Source organism: Theobroma cacao, chromosome 4 (genome assembly GCF_053813885.1).
Source record: "Theobroma cacao isolate CCN51 chromosome 4, ASM5381388v1, whole genome shotgun sequence".
NCBI classification, from domain to species: Eukaryota; Viridiplantae; Streptophyta; class Magnoliopsida; order Malvales; family Malvaceae; genus Theobroma; species Theobroma cacao.
Window position 1 is genome coordinate 37,088,531 of NC_142642.1, and position 15,395 is coordinate 37,103,925.

General features: G+C 36.1%; 4 protein-coding genes across 5 annotated transcripts; all 4 read left to right on the forward strand.

Annotated features, from left to right (window-relative positions):
* The first annotated feature begins 34 nt into the window (after positions 1-34).
* Positions 35-3,077, forward strand: LOC18603000 (uncharacterized). Of its 2 annotated transcripts, XM_007034714.3 has the most exons (5): positions 35-323; positions 424-1,141; positions 1,681-1,770; positions 1,960-2,055; positions 2,312-3,077. In XM_007034714.3, the coding sequence occupies exons 2-5, from the start codon at positions 587-589 to the stop codon at positions 2,864-2,866; spliced, it is 1,296 nt and encodes a 431-aa protein (XP_007034776.3). In that variant the 5' UTR covers positions 35-323; positions 424-586; the 3' UTR covers positions 2,867-3,077. The 2 variants fall into 2 exon arrangements, with proteins under 2 accessions (XP_007034776.3, XP_017974661.2); XM_018119172.2 differs by having other exon boundaries at positions 35-1,141.
* A 1,292-nt stretch (positions 3,078-4,369) lies between these two features.
* LOC18603001 (uncharacterized) lies at positions 4,370-7,718 on the forward strand. Its single transcript, XM_088805185.1, has 4 exons — positions 4,370-5,216; positions 5,804-5,890; positions 6,532-6,582; positions 6,895-7,718. The coding sequence occupies exons 1-4, from the start codon at positions 4,665-4,667 to the stop codon at positions 7,123-7,125; spliced, it is 921 nt and encodes a 306-aa protein (XP_088661311.1). The 5' UTR covers positions 4,370-4,664; the 3' UTR covers positions 7,126-7,718.
* Positions 7,719-8,145: 427 nt separating this feature from the next.
* LOC18603002 (Pre-rRNA-processing protein TSR2, conserved region) lies at positions 8,146-8,766 on the forward strand. Its single transcript, XM_007034717.3, has 3 exons — positions 8,146-8,359; positions 8,483-8,571; positions 8,713-8,766. The coding sequence occupies exons 1-3, from the start codon at positions 8,146-8,148 to the stop codon at positions 8,764-8,766; spliced, it is 357 nt and encodes a 118-aa protein (XP_007034779.1).
* A 1,547-nt stretch (positions 8,767-10,313) lies between these two features.
* LOC18603003 (uncharacterized) lies at positions 10,314-15,319 on the forward strand. The gene is made up of 4 exons (XM_018119169.2): positions 10,314-10,813; positions 11,554-11,966; positions 13,983-14,243; positions 14,341-15,319. Exons 1-4 carry the CDS (start codon positions 10,686-10,688, stop codon positions 15,048-15,050), a joined length of 1,512 nt encoding a protein of 503 aa, XP_017974658.2. The 5' UTR covers positions 10,314-10,685; the 3' UTR covers positions 15,051-15,319.
* The last annotated feature ends 76 nt before the right edge of the window (positions 15,320-15,395 follow it).

The window sequence follows — 15,395 nt, forward strand, 5'->3', positions numbered from 1 at the left end:
ATTGGAGAATAGTAAGATTGTGAGGTTTTAGTTTAACAAATGCATGATTTTTCTGTTTTGGGTAAAATTATGAAGGATTAGATGCTATGGCAATGAGTCGGGAAAAACATAATTCATTGATAAATAAATATAAAACCGATCAAGATTCTTATCGGACAATCACCACGAATCGAAACCGATAAGTTCGACGGTACTTGAGCTTAAGTTGTTTGGTCAAGCCCTGACCATCTCGCCTTAGTTGAAATTTCTGGCTGGAACTAGTAAGGGTGTCTAACATGTTCGCGCGCAAAGTCAATGTCCTTTCTTTCTTCTGTTTTGTTCTCGTATGGCCCTTGTTCTTAAGCATCTTTTCTCTCCTTAAATCCCTCTTCACTCGTTCTCTTACGCTGCTCAAAGTTTGATTTCTTTGGTTTGTTATCTTAGTTTCTCTTTGTAGTTGCCCTCTCTCCTCTATCTTGAAGAGATTTAAGAATCGGTGTTGGCAGGAGCATCATTTTCCTGGCGAATCAGCTGAAATCCAAATCAGCCAATATGATCGGTTCTATAAACTAGTAGGAAACGTTAAACTGTGTGCAAGTGAGCATACATGTGCCAGATCCCCAAAAAAAGGGTATACATCGGCCGGTGTGTCCGGTATATATCCGCAACAGACAACTATATTAAGCAACTTGAACAACAAATTTCGCTGCCCGATGGCTCGGATGGCCAACAGCAAGAAAACACTTTTCACAGTGAACAAGCTTCAGCTGCAGGCCATGTAATCCCGCTGCATGGCTTGGAACAATACCAAGCGATAAACCAATCTCAGATTGATCAGCGGTCTTCACTTTCTCAGACAAACTCAACGGGAAGGGGTGGTCGTCGTAAACCATCCGTGCTAAGTGAAGAGGAAAAAAGAGAAAGGAAGAGACTGAATGACGCCAAATACAGGTACAACAAAAGGGTCGAGAATGAAAAGCTGAAGGATGAGATTAACATGTTAAGAAATATGTTGCAAGCATCAGAAAAAGGAAAGGAAACAGAGGCACTAAGTATTCATGGACCGGTGCAGGACTTCGGTTGTGACAGAGATCTTCCTGTTGTTGTGGGGAACGAACCTTCAAGGATTTTGGAGGAAAACGAATCACCCACTAATCCTCAGGTATTCTCCTATCATGTGAATTTAATTTTCCAAAAACTGTGGCCATTCATATTGCGATGGTCACCATTCTCTATTCTTCCTATTGGTTATAATAGATTAGAAATTGAAAATATTATTGAGATCTTATATTGAGAAATTCATGAGTATCACTTCTCACTGACCTGGAATGCCTGTTGTATATTTTCTTTCTTTATTTGCTTCAAAAAAAAAAAAAGCAGCAATGTCTTGCTGTTATTTCAGTTCCGTTGGACAAAGCATAGTTGACTTGCAACTGTAATAATTGTTATCGTCCTGATTTAACAAAGCATCGTTGTGGGACTAGATGATCTATGGTTATTACTTATTTTCGTTAATTATCTCCATGTTTATAGTTTAGAAATCCTGTTTTCCAGGGAACTTTAAGTAATGAATGGATGGGTCACTTTACTCATCATTAATGCTTCCATGATAGAGCAGCTCATCTCTACCCGAGCCCTCCAACATGCATGACTTTTCTTATAACACTTACGAGAGCTTTTAACTTTGTTATGCGTATGCAGGATGCTTCTTACAGAGATCTTTTGGTTGTTATGCATAATGATGTTCAGAGTCAATCCTTGGAAAAAAACCAACCAATCACTTACCTCCAGGTATTCTCCTGTTATTTGATTGTTAAATTCTCGTGGCAGAAATGCTTTGCGGAGTCTTCCATGGACCAAAGTTTTATGGTCATAAAAGGACCATTCCTGGATATGCTTTTATTAGGCTTATTCTGAAAAGAAGTTTGGGACGACATTCAAAGAGCTTATTCTCAAAGAACTCTTTCGGCTATTGTGCAGAATGATACTTGGAAATCCCTGGAAGAAAACCAATTACTCACTCAGAATGATACTTGGAAATCCCTGGAAGAAAACCAATTACTCACTCAGCCCCAGGTATTCTGCTTTCCTGTGTGCTACATACCAAGACTCCGCCTAATTATTGTTGTTGACTTGCCTTGAAAAGTAAAAACATACACAATGAATCCCTTAAGTCAATATGTTTGAAATATTAAAACTCACCAACTTGACTTAAATAGCCAAAAAAATAATAAACTAAACTAAAAAAAGAGTGCAAAAACAACAACCAAATAGAATATAAATACTTATCTAAAGTGATTGACAACATAAAAATTGCCATTACTTTTTGTAGTTATTTGCTGTTGACTACTTAACATTTATGGACAAATTGGAACGAGATGAGAAGAGTACCGTTTCATATTCTGATTTCGAGATATTATTGCAAGGGGAGAAACAAGAAGTTGGAGGATACAGGATTCCATTGGTTTTGCAGCCTATATTTGAAAAGATAGTTACTTCCTACGGTGATATCACAAGCAATTCTTTGTTAAGTTCTTTTTCTGCTGAAAATGTATTGCTTCAGTTTTTAGCCACAATCCAAGAAATGGGGGACACAACTTTGGAACAAGTGACTGAGGAGCTGATTTTCAGATGGAGAGATTGCATAGCTGAAGCTAAACGCATCAAATTCAATGTAGACTTTGCGACCGAGCATTTAAAGAAAGTTGCTAAGTCTTATTTGGGTCGAAAAGCTTTAAACGATTTGAATAACATCGATAAGAGGATAGAGGTATTGGAGACAGAGTTCAATGATCTACAAAGACAGAAGTTTGAAAAGCTCGAGGCGTGTTCACCTTATCTGTTGGCTGCTTCAGAAGATTTCAATAGAAATGTTGGCTTATTTTGATGTTTTATGGATCTCACTTCATGGTGTACAAGATTGTTTTTATAGTTAGGTTCACTGTGACATTATCAACCCAAAAAAGGGTTCATTATGACATTTATCATTATAATGTAGTGTGAGAACACTGTTGGCTATCTCCTCTGGGGAGTCCCTCCTTACAACAATGAGTCTCTGAAGAGTTTAACATTTTAAATATGTTATTTCGGTTCTTCTTTGTTCCTGGTCTTTCATTCATCCTCTGAAATTTCAATTCTATATTTCCATTACACATAAATTTAAGGTAAAATCCCTAGTGAAGCTATGTCATGTCTCTTTCTTTTAAAAAAAAATACATAAGATAGTATTAGACTGGAGTCTGGAACCTGAAGTGGGAGCTCAACGTCATTTTTCCCCGTTGCTTAATCTAGCTGGCTATTCAAAATCTGTCTGACGGTCTCTGATCCCAACTTTTCACGCCTCCTTCTATCTTACATTCATACTGTCAACAAAACAAGGAAACCCAGAGGGACAAAAAGAACTGGCAAACTGTGTTTTTGTTTTGCAAAGATTCAAAATCATCGAAGGAAATGATCAGATGTGGATTCCCATAAATGTAATGTTTTCTTTGCAACAATCACATTCTCTATAATAACTGATTATTGTAAGACATCAAATACAACCTTTAAGATTAAGTTGTCGGATCGAGTCCTGCCGATCCAATCTTTCTTGACATCTCTAAGACGACATTTGGATCTTTTCAATAGTCCTTGTAATGTAAGTTTTTAAATTGCATTGCAACTTTTGGTTAAGAAAAAAATTAATACAATGTAACATTATATCGTAATCATTAAGTTATAATCAATGGAGATAATGTAAATGCAATCTTAGACTGCAACTTAGCAAAATTAAAAAAAAAAAAAAACTAATTTACCATTTTTTGCTCTTCTTCATTCGGAAAAATGGCCTCTGTTCTGTTGATCGAGAGTCATCTTTTTCTTCAACTGGGTTCTTCTTCTTCGACTGGCTGGATTTTATTCCTTCTTTCTTCTTCTTCCCTGGCTATACTCTTTTTCTTTATGACGGCGGCTTCATTCATGCCACCTAGCATCATTAATGCTTACAATTTACTAGAAAAAGGCTTCGAGCCTTCAACGTGGAAGCACCAATGCAGATTTATATAATTTCAAAATTTATAAATAACATAATATTTAAATTTACTTGCATTTGCTTTTTAATAATTACGTTTTTTTACTATTTATTTATTTTATAAAATAAATCAAAAAAAGAAAATAAAAAATAAGTGATGTAATTAATAATAAAATGAAACTTAAAAAGTTAAATATATTTTATAACTATTTAATGTTCATAATAAAAACTTTTCATACATAAAAATAATTTCAACAATATCACATATTCGATAAAGTGTTTTTAAGCCAATAACTATAATATTATCTTTCCCTATTTTAATCCATATTTTTTCATATATATATATATATATAACTATAATATTATTTTTTCAGCAATCATTCCGACCAGCCAAAGTGGCGGACAGAACTAATAAAAGTGTGTAACGTGTTACCTCTCAAAGTCAACGTCCTTTTTTCTCCCCTTCTCTTACGCTGCTCAAAGTTTGATTTCTTTGGTTCGTTATCTTAGTCTGTTTCTGTAGTTGCTCTCTCTCATCTATATTGAAGAGATTGAAGATTAATCCTTGTTGGCAGGAGCATGATTTCCCAGGCGAAACAACTGAAATCCAAATCAGCCAATATGATCGGTTCTATAAATTAGTAGGAAACTTTAAACGGGGTGCAAGTGAACATACATGTGCCAGAACTCCAAAAGGGTATATATCGGGCAGTATGTCCGGTATTTATCCGCAACGGACGACTATGTTAAGGAACTTGAAGAACAAGTTTCGCTGCTTGATGGCTTGGATGGTCAACAGCAAGAAAACAGTTTTCAAAGTGAACAAGCTGCAGCTGCAGGCCATGTAATCCCGCTGCATGGCTTAGAACAAAACCAAGTGATTAACCAATCTCAGATTGATCAACGGTCTTCAGTTTCTCAGACAAACTCAACAGGAAGCGGTGGTCGTCGTAAAGGATCCGTGCTAAGTGAAGAGGAGAAAAGAGAAAGGAAGAGACTGAATGACGCCAAATATAGGTACAACAAAAGGGTCGAGAATGAAAAGCTGAAGGATGAGATTAACATGTTAAGAAGCATGTTACACGCATCAGAACAAGGAAAGGAAACTGAGGCACCAAGTATTCATGGACCGGTGCAGGACTTCGGTAGTGACAGAGATCTTCCCGTTGTTGTGGAGGACCAACCTCCAAGGATTTTGGAGGAAAACCAATCACCCACTAATCCTCAGGTATTCTCCTATCATGTGAATTTAATATATATTCCAAAAACTGTGGCCATCCATATTGCAAAATATATATATCAAATAGGCAAGTAAAGAACTGATCGCATTCTCTATTTTTCCTATTGGTTAAAATATATTAGAAATAGAAAATATTATTGAGATGTTATATTGAGAAATTCACGAGTATCACGTCTCACTGACCTGAAATGCCTTGTTTTAAGGCTGTTGTTGTATAATTTCTTTCATTATTTGCTTAAAAAAAGAAGCAATCTCCAGCTGTTATTTCAGTTCTGTTGGACAAAGCATAGTTGACTTGCAACTGTAATAATTTTTGTTGTTCCTAATTTAACAAAGCATCGTTCTAGGACTAGATGATCTATGGTTATTACTTATTTTTCGTCAATGATCTCCATGTTGATAGATTAGAAGTCCTGTTTTCCAGTAAATTTTAAGTAATGAATGGATGGCTCACTTTACTCATCATTAATGCTTCCATGGTATAGCAGCTCATCTCTACCCAAGCCCTTCAAAATGCATGACTAATTTTTCTTATAACACTTAAGAGAGCTTTTAACTTTGTTATGCTTATGCAGGATGCTTCTTACAGAGATCTTGTTGTTATGCATAATGATGTTCAGAGTCATTCCTTGGAGGAAAACCAACCAATGACTTACCTCCAGGTATTCTCCTGTTCTTTGATTGTTAAATTCTCATGTCAGAAATGCTTTGCACAGTCTTCCATAGGACCAAAGTTTTATGGTCATAAAAAGACCATTCCTAGACATGCTTTTATTTGGCTTATTCTGGAAAGAAGATTGCAATATCTGACCATGGCGTTACAGGAGTAAGGAATTGAAGTAGATATATATTAGTTTTACGAAACAGATTTAGAAGCTGTTGATCGCATATTATTTTAAATGCTTTATGCTTCTACTCCGGTCATACTGTGGAAATTGGGATTAAGAAATTAATTTATTTATTGACTATTGTTATAGGATGATGCTATCAGTAGAATTAAAGAACTTTCCCTTCGTTGTCATTGCTTTTCGTCATCTATAGTTAAAAAGCTATGAAATATTTTTTTAAAAAAAATAGAGTGAAAAGCTAACATTTATAAAATAAGAGACGATTACCTTTCATTGTACAATTTAAAGCTATAATATGTAGAAAAATATAGTTTGAAAATAGGAAGACAAGAGATCACAATTATATTCTGGCATTCATTTGGGGAGTTGGTCTTGGTGATTGTGCGGAACGACATTCAAAGAGCTTATTAATTTCGAGAACTTATTTCCAAAGAACTTATTCAGCTGTTGTGCAGATTGATGCTGGGATCTCCCAGGAGGAAAATCAAGTACTCACACCCCCCCAGGTATTCTCTTTCTTGTGTGCTACATAACAATGAATAATTAAGACTCCAATTAATTTTTGTTATGACTTGCTTTAAAAAGGAAAATGAATACACAATGAATCCCTTACAAAATGCTGTTGTTGAAATATTAAAACCCACCCACTCGACTTAAATAATACAAAAAAAAATAACAAGAAACTAAACTAAAAAAGAATGCAAAAACCACGACCAAATAGAATATAAAATCTTATCTAAAGTGATTTTTATTTTTTTGTTCGAAAAGTTAAATCTAAAGTGATATGACAAAATGAAAATTGCTATTACTTTTTGTAGTTATCTCCTGCTTGCTGCTTAACATTGATGGAAAAATTGGAACGAGATGAGAGGAGTACCGTTTCATATTCTGATTTCAAGACATTATTGCAAGGAGAGAAACAAGAGGTTCGAGGATACAGGATTCCATTGGTTTTGCAGCCTATTTTTGAAAAGATAATCACTTCCTATGGTGATATAACAAGCAATTCTTTGTTAAGTTCTTTTTCTGCTGAAAATGTATTGCTTTAGTTTTTAGCCACAATCCAAGAAATGGGGGACACATCTTTGGAACAAGTGACTGAGGAGTTGATTTTCAAATGGAGAGACTGCATAGCTGAAGCTAAACGCATCAAATTCAATGTAGACTTTGCGACAGAGCATTTAAAGAAAATCGCAAAGTCTTATCTGAATCGAAAAGCTTGTAACGAGTTGAGCTGCATTGATAAAAAGATAGAGGTATTGGAGATAGAGCTCAATGATTTGAAAAGAGAGAAGCTCGTAAAACTCGAGATGTATTCATCTCAGCTGTTGCCAGCTTCAGATGATTTCCGTGGAAATGTTGGTTTGTTTTAATGTTTTGTGGATCTCACTATGGTGTACAAGATTGTTTTTGAAGTTAGGTTCACTATGCCATTATCAAAAAAAATTAATCATTATGGCATTTATCATTAATTATGTAGTGCAGGAACATGGTGGTTGGCGTTCTCCTCTGGGAGGTCCCTCCTAACAAGGCTGAATCTTTAATTTCTTGAAAAGATAGAACTGAAATCCCTCGAACTGTAGTAATATTACTAAACATTATTCTAGAATTTAACTATTGAAGTATGTTATTTCTTTTCTTATTTGTTCCTGGTCTTTCATTCATCCTCTGAAATTTCATTTCTATATCTCCATTACAGATAAATTTAAGGTGAAACCCCCAGTGACGTTCCCCAATAAAACTATGTCATTGCCTTAATTTCTTTTGAAAAAATACGTAAGAGAGCATCAGACTGGAACCTAAAGTGGGAGCTCAGCGTCATTTTTCCCTGTTGCTCAATCTAGCTGGCTGTTCAAAATCTGTCTGACGGTCATGTTTTCTCACCGACTCTCTCTCCTCTGATCCCAACTTTTCGCAGCTCTTTCTATATTGCACTCGTATTGTCAACAAAACAAGGAAACCCCAGGGGACAAAAGGAAGTCTCTCCCTATAAATCTCCCTAGCCAAATGTTTTCACCGTTTTGGGATTCTTTAGGAGAAGAGAAAGCAGAACAAAAGAGGCTTAGAAAATGGGATCCTTGAATGGGAACAACCATTCGGGCGTTCCCTTTACTCGTCAAAAGCCTGAGGCTGCCTCTCATCTCCAGGAAGAAATCACATTGCTTCTTTCCCGATGGCATGGCCTTCAAATGGCTGTCCAAAACCAATGGGGTGGCCATGATTCCTTCCAGAAATCCCAACAGCTTGCCGCTGATATCTTCTCTTGGTTCTCTCAATCCAAAGGTTATTTTTTCTGCTCTTTAAGCATGTTTCTGATGGATATTGTTATTTCGAAGATTTCTTAGGCTGGATGTTAGGTATATACGCGTAGGAACACAAACAATGAACTATGTGTTAATTTTGCAGCACTTCAGATAGAAGATTTAGAAAATTTGCTTCATGAAAGCATGCTACTATCTTTAAATACAGAGATTGAGGATGGGAGCATTGAGGAGGTATATACCATATGCCCTTTTATCCAACTTGGTTTCTCCATGTCGTTTGGCTCAACCAAAATTCCAGTTCTTTTGCTTATTATTTATTCAATCCTTTTGGATGTAAATGATAGGATGATTTTATTCTCATTGTTTTTACAGGTAGCAGAACAGTTGATGATTATGCATGAAGAATACCTGCACGGAAATCATTAGATAATTAAGAAATCTCTAAGAAGAGTCTGCCCCAGATGCTTGATCCATATTACGGATAGGTGACAGCAGAGTTGCTGCCATGGAATATTAAAATTCCCCTCTTCATTCACTAACTCGCTTGATCTGAAACAATTCCTTCTTTCCAAGCATGCTTTTTTCCACCCTCAACAATGCCTATTCTTTTTTCTTAGAAGTCCTAAACATCTTTAACTTCAAGAAGATAAGTTAAAAATTACAAAATAGAAGATGAAACAACTAATTCACATAAAGAAATTAATCGTGTCTGACTGATGAGTGAATTATACTTCACCATTTTAAACAGGTAGGATAGATGGCATTCAGCATATACATGGAGCTCTGGTAAGAAATTAAACATATATATTTATTGAGTGAATGCTCAACAGACCAGATCAATAAAGGACACAAGTGAGTAGTTCACATATAGGGGAAAAGAGTTCAATTCCGGAATGAATTCAGAGTGCCAAAAACATGTTTTTCTGCTGATTGGCACGTGCTTACATTTCCACCCCATGTTTCTTGTCCTCCAATATTTGCAACTGTTAACGTAAGCCTTATGTATAGTTACTGTTGTCAAGATTACAATGAACGGTTAGATTTTGGTTACAGGGTGGTTATTTCCCTTTTCTTTTCTTGTTATCACTACCTACAGATGAATCATTGTGGATGATAACGAGGCTGTTCAACATCTGTTTCTTTCCTTTTGTCTGTCCGGGGATCGTATTATTTGGCTAAAGAGGCAAGAGCATGGAGTTACTGGTGAAACATGGTGCCTAATAGATTTTTCTTTTCCTTCACTGATGTTGTCTTCCAATGAAGTTCAGCAAAGCATACATATCTGTTCCTAGATCAATCTGCCAAGAGGTTGCGGGACGAGTCGATAGGCCAGCCATTTTATAGCAGAGAATAACCGCTAGGTATTATCCGTGTTTGAGCTTTATGATTAACAAAAAAACCTGAAAATATTACGAAATTATCACATAACCAAAAATTCTTAAATGCCTCACGATGAACATGCTACTGCAACTTCATCATGGACAAAAACTTACTGCAATCTGACTTGGATTGTCAAAACACGATCCTTTCCGTATTTAAACTTCAATTTCTTGTGGCATATTAAGTAGTAAGTAATTTAGTTTTAGCTTCCTGAGAATCGTAGGACATGTGTCAAAAGTTTCCCTGATCAAGCAGGTAGAGAGATTTTGGATTCCAGCAATTCAATCGGATTCATTACACCTGGCATATTTCATCTGAGGTAATAAAGAACAAATACATCCAAGTGGAAAAAGAAGCATTCAAAACTGCCATTGAATTCCAAAAACGAAACTAAAATTTACATAAATTAAGTAAATTGTAATACTCCTAATCCTAAGACGGCTTAAGCTCGTGGGGAGAAAAACGGGCCAAAGAAACGCGTGGGCCAATATGAAACAAAACAATTCTTTTCTGTTAAAGAACCCATCATCCGAATCCAATGTCCTTCGAACAAAAAATGGGGAAGTACAATCAGAAAGGGTACAACAGTCATTTTTCACTCATCACTGTCCCCCGTTAGATTCTTCCTCCTCGTGACGGATCAGTGGCGAGACTAGCTTATTATTTTATGACTTTGGGGGTCTGTTCTATAAAGCACTTACTTTCTCTCTCCAATTTATTTTTGTTAATTACTGCATCATTTCTCGAAGTCCCAGATCAGTGATCCTAGTTTTGTGAACTTGTTAAACCCACTTAATTTTTGTTTTTGGTGTTGTAATAGAAGCTCTCTTCTTTGCTGTCTTCAGTTTCTTACCATGTCTCACAATTAAAGATCTCTTTCTTAGTGAGAGTCAAAAGATCAAATTTTTTATCTTTCATCTTTGGGCTGCCTTAATTTTGCAAGTCAAAAGGGAAATTTTGTTCTAATGATGTCAATTCCTTCACCTTCCCATATGGGTACTCCTCCTCATATGGGTACTTCCCCTCACAGTGATAGCCCTCCTCACATGGATAGTCCTCCTCACATAGAGATCCACCAGGAGCTCTTCCCGGAGTAAGTTTGCTATGCCTTCCCGCATGCAATTGTTGTTTTTTCGTTTCTATTTGCTGATTTTCTTACATGTTTGCTATTGGGATGAATATAAGCTGATAATCCTGAGAAATCGAGTATGTGGAAAGTAGAATGTGTTAGAATGCAGAAAATTTTTGCATAGAATTTTTTTTTGAAGTTCATGTTTTAAATAGTTTGAAAATGCACATGTTGCATGTAATGAATAAAAGGTCTGATTACCGTAAATTAAAGAATTTATTACTTCTATTTCCTAGGGGTGTGATTGTTCATTTGCGTAGAGGGAGCCTGGAAATCTCTAGTTCAGTATTTTTTACCAATTAACGGTGATGCATGTTTCTTTGGAAAATTTATTGTCTTATCTGTTTCGTCATCAGATTGTTTTGTTTCGAAGCTGCGAACTAGAGGGACTTCATATTACTCTTAGCTATTTTTAAGAATGTAAACTACCTGCAATTGGAAATATCATTTATAGTAATTAGCTACCGGAAAAACCTTCTATCTCTAAACCCATGGATAGACCATCATTCTCACTCCGAAGTCATCAACTATAGAACAATGTTTTTGTTGTTGTTATGGCTTTTATATCAATTAGTGAGCATAGCAACTTCAACAAATGTTCAAATGAATTCCATATGAATTTTAAGGTACTTTAGAAGATGTATCTTCTCAAGTTTATGGTATATGATTATGTTTGCTTGAATGCTATTTTACCTCAATTGCAGTTATTATGGTGGACCAGCTTCCATTCCATCTGAGCCAAAAGAAGAATCTTTGGGGAATGATATCCCTAATGGAAGTAATGATTGTGCTCCTGGAGTTAAAGAGAATAATTTCCTTGTGCCGGTTCAACCTTGTACTGGTGGGGAAGGATTGCCATATGCCCCTATAGATTGGCCAAATCCTGGTGATATTTGGAGCTGGAGAGTGGGTAAAAGGGTCAGCAGTTCTGGATTCTACAATGACAGATTTCTCACTGTTCCAAAAAGTCTTCGAAAGCCAAATAATCCAAAAGTGTTTGCAAGCAAGCCAACACTTGAACGTTTTCTCCGATCACAGTTCCCAGATGCAGATATTGATGCATTCTTTGCCTCATTTATTTGGAAGATCCCTGCCATTTTGGAGTCTCCTGCCAAAGGTTGTTTGAAAAACATATACAGTTCTCTATTTCTTGCTGCCCTTTTTCATTTTGTGAGGGAATTTAATTTCTAACCTATTTCATCTGAAGTAAATTAGAATGCATCTTGATTTATGTAAGATTTTAGTGTCTAATTATAGTTGGAGTGATCTCATTGGGTTAGCATAGCCTGATTAGATGGGCTTAACTGATTAAGGTTTACTTGAGGTGAATTGGTACCTGATGGGTGAAGTCTTTATATTTTATGCTAGTAACTTAAGAAGTTTGAAATGCATGGGAAATGAAAGAAAAAAGCACCACTAATGGAAATACGAAGGTAGTCCAGAGAAAAATACACAGAGACATCGACAGATGCTCACGCACATATATTCTCTACCCAAGAGGACACTTGTCTGGAGACTTTTTCACAGCCAAAACCTTCACAAGCCATTTTACTGATGCCTTAAAATATAGAAACTTACTAAGCATGTTTAGCTTTGCATTTTCTCTTTACATGTGTGTCTAGGGATCCTTTTACAAGCTTCTATTGGTGTAAGCTTTCTGCTTAAAATTCTTGCAAATTTCCCTGGATTTTGCCAGGCATTTTCTGTAAGTTTCATTAATATTTGTCATGTTTATATCGCAAACTAAGAGCTTATTTCCCTTACTTTGCTCTGCTTATAATGTGGAACATTTGTTATGGAAGCTTGGGCTTGTCTTGCCAACACCACTAAAGGTAAGTAATTGTCATAAGAGGGTGGTAGTAAGTGTTTCTATTGGGATCTCTTGGCCTGTTATAATCCCACCTGATTGCTATCCTTAAAGGCACTTCTGGGTGTAAGCATTTTGAAATGATATAGCTGTTATAATTTAGGGTATAGCATGATGATGGTTGGTATCGCCACTGTTTCTTTCATCCTGTGATTTAGAGTATATGTAAATGAAATCAAGATTATATCTGCACCTTAGGTGGAACTTTCATTGCCCCACTATTTGTTATTATAATCTTCAGTGAAAACTTATTATTGCACAAGAACTTCTTCCTCAATTTTGGTTTATACTCTGAAATTAATCAAATCTTTAGTGATTAACTATCAGATGCTCACTCTTTTGGGCACAAACTTGAAGGCAACAGTTCCTTTTTTGTTGCTTCCATATTGTGTAACTGTATGTCTATACAATTGAATATGATTCTGTCCAAAATATAAACAATTGATTTTGATTGCTTTCGAAATTGCTTTTGCTAAACAATGATGATTTATGTAGTTTAGTTGGTTGCATGGATACTATCCAATAATATAGCAATCTCATCAGATATATTAGTCAAAGATTGTTAAATGCAGGCCTCACAGATCTATAAATTAAGAATTAATCCATTTCATATTAAGTACTGCTAGTTGACCTTATACATCCTTACCACTTCTCTTTTCCTGTATTATATCTGTTTCAGAAAAGTGAATATTATGTCAAAAATTATGGTAATGACTGTCACCCTAGGAGCTTCAAAAGAGAGGTTCTTCTATTGCCTGCCATAACGCTTTAATAGCTTTGGAAAGGCCCTATTAGAATTCTAAGATTGGTGTCTAGCTACCTGCTGTCTGTCAATGTATGTGCCTGCTCAGACTAGTAATTTTTCCATCCTTTTCCATGTTTATGTTTGCGGAAGTGACCATATACTCCGTACAGTCTGATCTTCTGCTCTCTCTGTTTCTCTCCCTCCTCGCTATTACCTGTTGGGAAGGTTTGTTGAACCAAGTCTACAGAAGATGGGGAGGAGTTGACATAATCTAATGCAGGCATGCAGACATTCTTTAAAAAGATCTAGTACATATTTCATTGCATAAAGTTTGATATAAATTGCAATAATCCAACTTGATCTATTGCCCTTCATTCTTGTTTTTATCTCAGATAGGGAAGTTGTTGAAGGAGTAGTCTAGGTTATAATATTTTTATTTGGTTTTCCTAGTGTTCTAAGTTATACCATGTTTACTTTCTCTTGATTACTTAGCTATAATACTTTTCTTTTGTGTGATGAAGCCAACACTCCCCCTCCAGCGATAGAAGTGGAGGATGGTGAAAAAGAAAGTAACAAAAAAACTCGCCGTAGTAGCCAGAGGAAGACTTCCCATTCCGGTCATTCCGACAACAGTAAAAAGAGGCAGAAGACAACTACAGAATCAGTCAGACCTAGGCGACAGACTCGGCAACATCTTAAAAATTCTGCCCCAGCACCATCTGAAAATGAAGAGACAAATGCCGGTCTTGATATGTCTTTTCTAGATGATGAAAAGACAAGAGGTGAGAATATGAAAATTAATATTTATTTTAAAGGGATCAAGTATTTGTTCTCATTTTTACGATTCTCCTGAAAATGATAATGTTTCTTTCTTTGTAGAGGAATTTGATACCTATCTCAATTCTTTGGATGACATGCTTGGTAAGCCTCTATGTGAAGAACCATTTACCCATCCTTTGATGCCTAATTCTTTTGCCGCTGAAGAAGAAATGTTTGAAGCTCGAAGGAAACTTTCGTCCTTTCTTGATATGGATTTTCCTTCATTGATTTGCTTTAAAGACCTTGATGAACTCACGAGTCTAGCATCTAAACTTCGGAAGGATCCTACTCTTACTGCCGAACAACTTGTGAAGTTGAAGTTGATTGAAGAGATTCCATCATTTTGTGAAGTTTTTCTGGAAAATAGAGATGTGATGGAGCAGGCAGACAAGTTCTTCACCGCCCTCGAGGACAATAAGGCCAAGGTTACATCACTCAGGCAAGAGTATAGCGAATTAAAAGAACAAGTAACACATCTGCAGTCAGAAGTGGATTCCAATACATCGACTGTGCAAGAAATCGACAATCAGATAGCACAACTTAAATCTCGTCGCGCTGAGCTTACTAGAACAATAGAGCATAAGAAGAGAGATAGGGACGATTTGACTTATAATCAGAAGTTGGTGGCAAACTCCATTCCTAAAGTGGTTCATGAGGTCCAACTTGCTAATGCCAGAAAGCCAGAATGGGAGCTAAAGAAGGAAAATGCAGAAAGACGTGAGGCTGAAATACTTGCTAAGTTTGCTCCTCTAAAAGGATTTTCTCTTTAAAAGGAACTATCTTTCCCCTCCCGAAACCTTTTTATCAGCTGCGGTACTAATATTTTAAACACGATAGTTGTGGGACTATGCTTTTGATTTCTAGAAAAATAGCTGATACCGCCACTTTCTTTTGCATTGCTTTGCGTGTTGTGACATTTTAATAGCTTTAGCAACCAGGAGGTGCCCCGTGTAATTTTCAATGTGAATTATCAGGGATGCCTGACCGCTATCTTATTATGGATTTGAATGACATGTACTGTCTACCTTTTGCGCTTAAATGTTTTGATATCTATCGGACTTAAAATACAATTTCGTTAATTTAACTTTTTTGGCCAATGATAGGATTTTTACATA

Excerpts from the sequence above, each read along its gene's own strand:
- LOC18603000 (XM_018119172.2), top strand. The coding sequence starts at position 587 with ATGTGCCAGATCCCCAAAAAAAGGGTATACATCGGCCGGTGTGTCCGG. Across the intron at positions 1,771-1,959 it reads AACCAATCACTTACCTCCAG|AATGATACTTGGAAATCCCT; the intron begins GTATTCTCCTGT and ends GCTATTGTGCAG. Across the intron at positions 2,056-2,311 it reads AATTACTCACTCAGCCCCAG|TTATTTGCTGTTGACTACTT; the intron begins GTATTCTGCTTT and ends TACTTTTTGTAG.
- LOC18603001 (XM_088805185.1), top strand. The coding sequence starts at position 4,665 with ATGTGCCAGAACTCCAAAAGGGTATATATCGGGCAGTATGTCCGGTAT. Across the intron at positions 5,217-5,803 it reads AATCACCCACTAATCCTCAG|GATGCTTCTTACAGAGATCT; the intron begins GTATTCTCCTAT and ends ATGCTTATGCAG. Across the intron at positions 6,583-6,894 it reads AAGTACTCACACCCCCCCAG|TTATCTCCTGCTTGCTGCTT; the intron begins GTATTCTCTTTC and ends TACTTTTTGTAG.
- LOC18603002 (XM_007034717.3), top strand. The coding sequence starts at position 8,146 with ATGGGATCCTTGAATGGGAACAACCATTCGGGCGTTCCCTTTACTCGT. Across the intron at positions 8,360-8,482 it reads TTGGTTCTCTCAATCCAAAG|CACTTCAGATAGAAGATTTA; the intron begins GTTATTTTTTCT and ends TTAATTTTGCAG. Across the intron at positions 8,572-8,712 it reads AGGATGGGAGCATTGAGGAG|GTAGCAGAACAGTTGATGAT; the intron begins GTATATACCATA and ends TTGTTTTTACAG.
- LOC18603003 (XM_018119169.2), top strand. The coding sequence starts at position 10,686 with ATGATGTCAATTCCTTCACCTTCCCATATGGGTACTCCTCCTCATATG. Across the intron at positions 11,967-13,982 it reads TTTGGAGTCTCCTGCCAAAG|CCAACACTCCCCCTCCAGCG; the intron begins GTTGTTTGAAAA and ends TGTGTGATGAAG. Across the intron at positions 14,244-14,340 it reads AGATGATGAAAAGACAAGAG|AGGAATTTGATACCTATCTC; the intron begins GTGAGAATATGA and ends CTTTCTTTGTAG.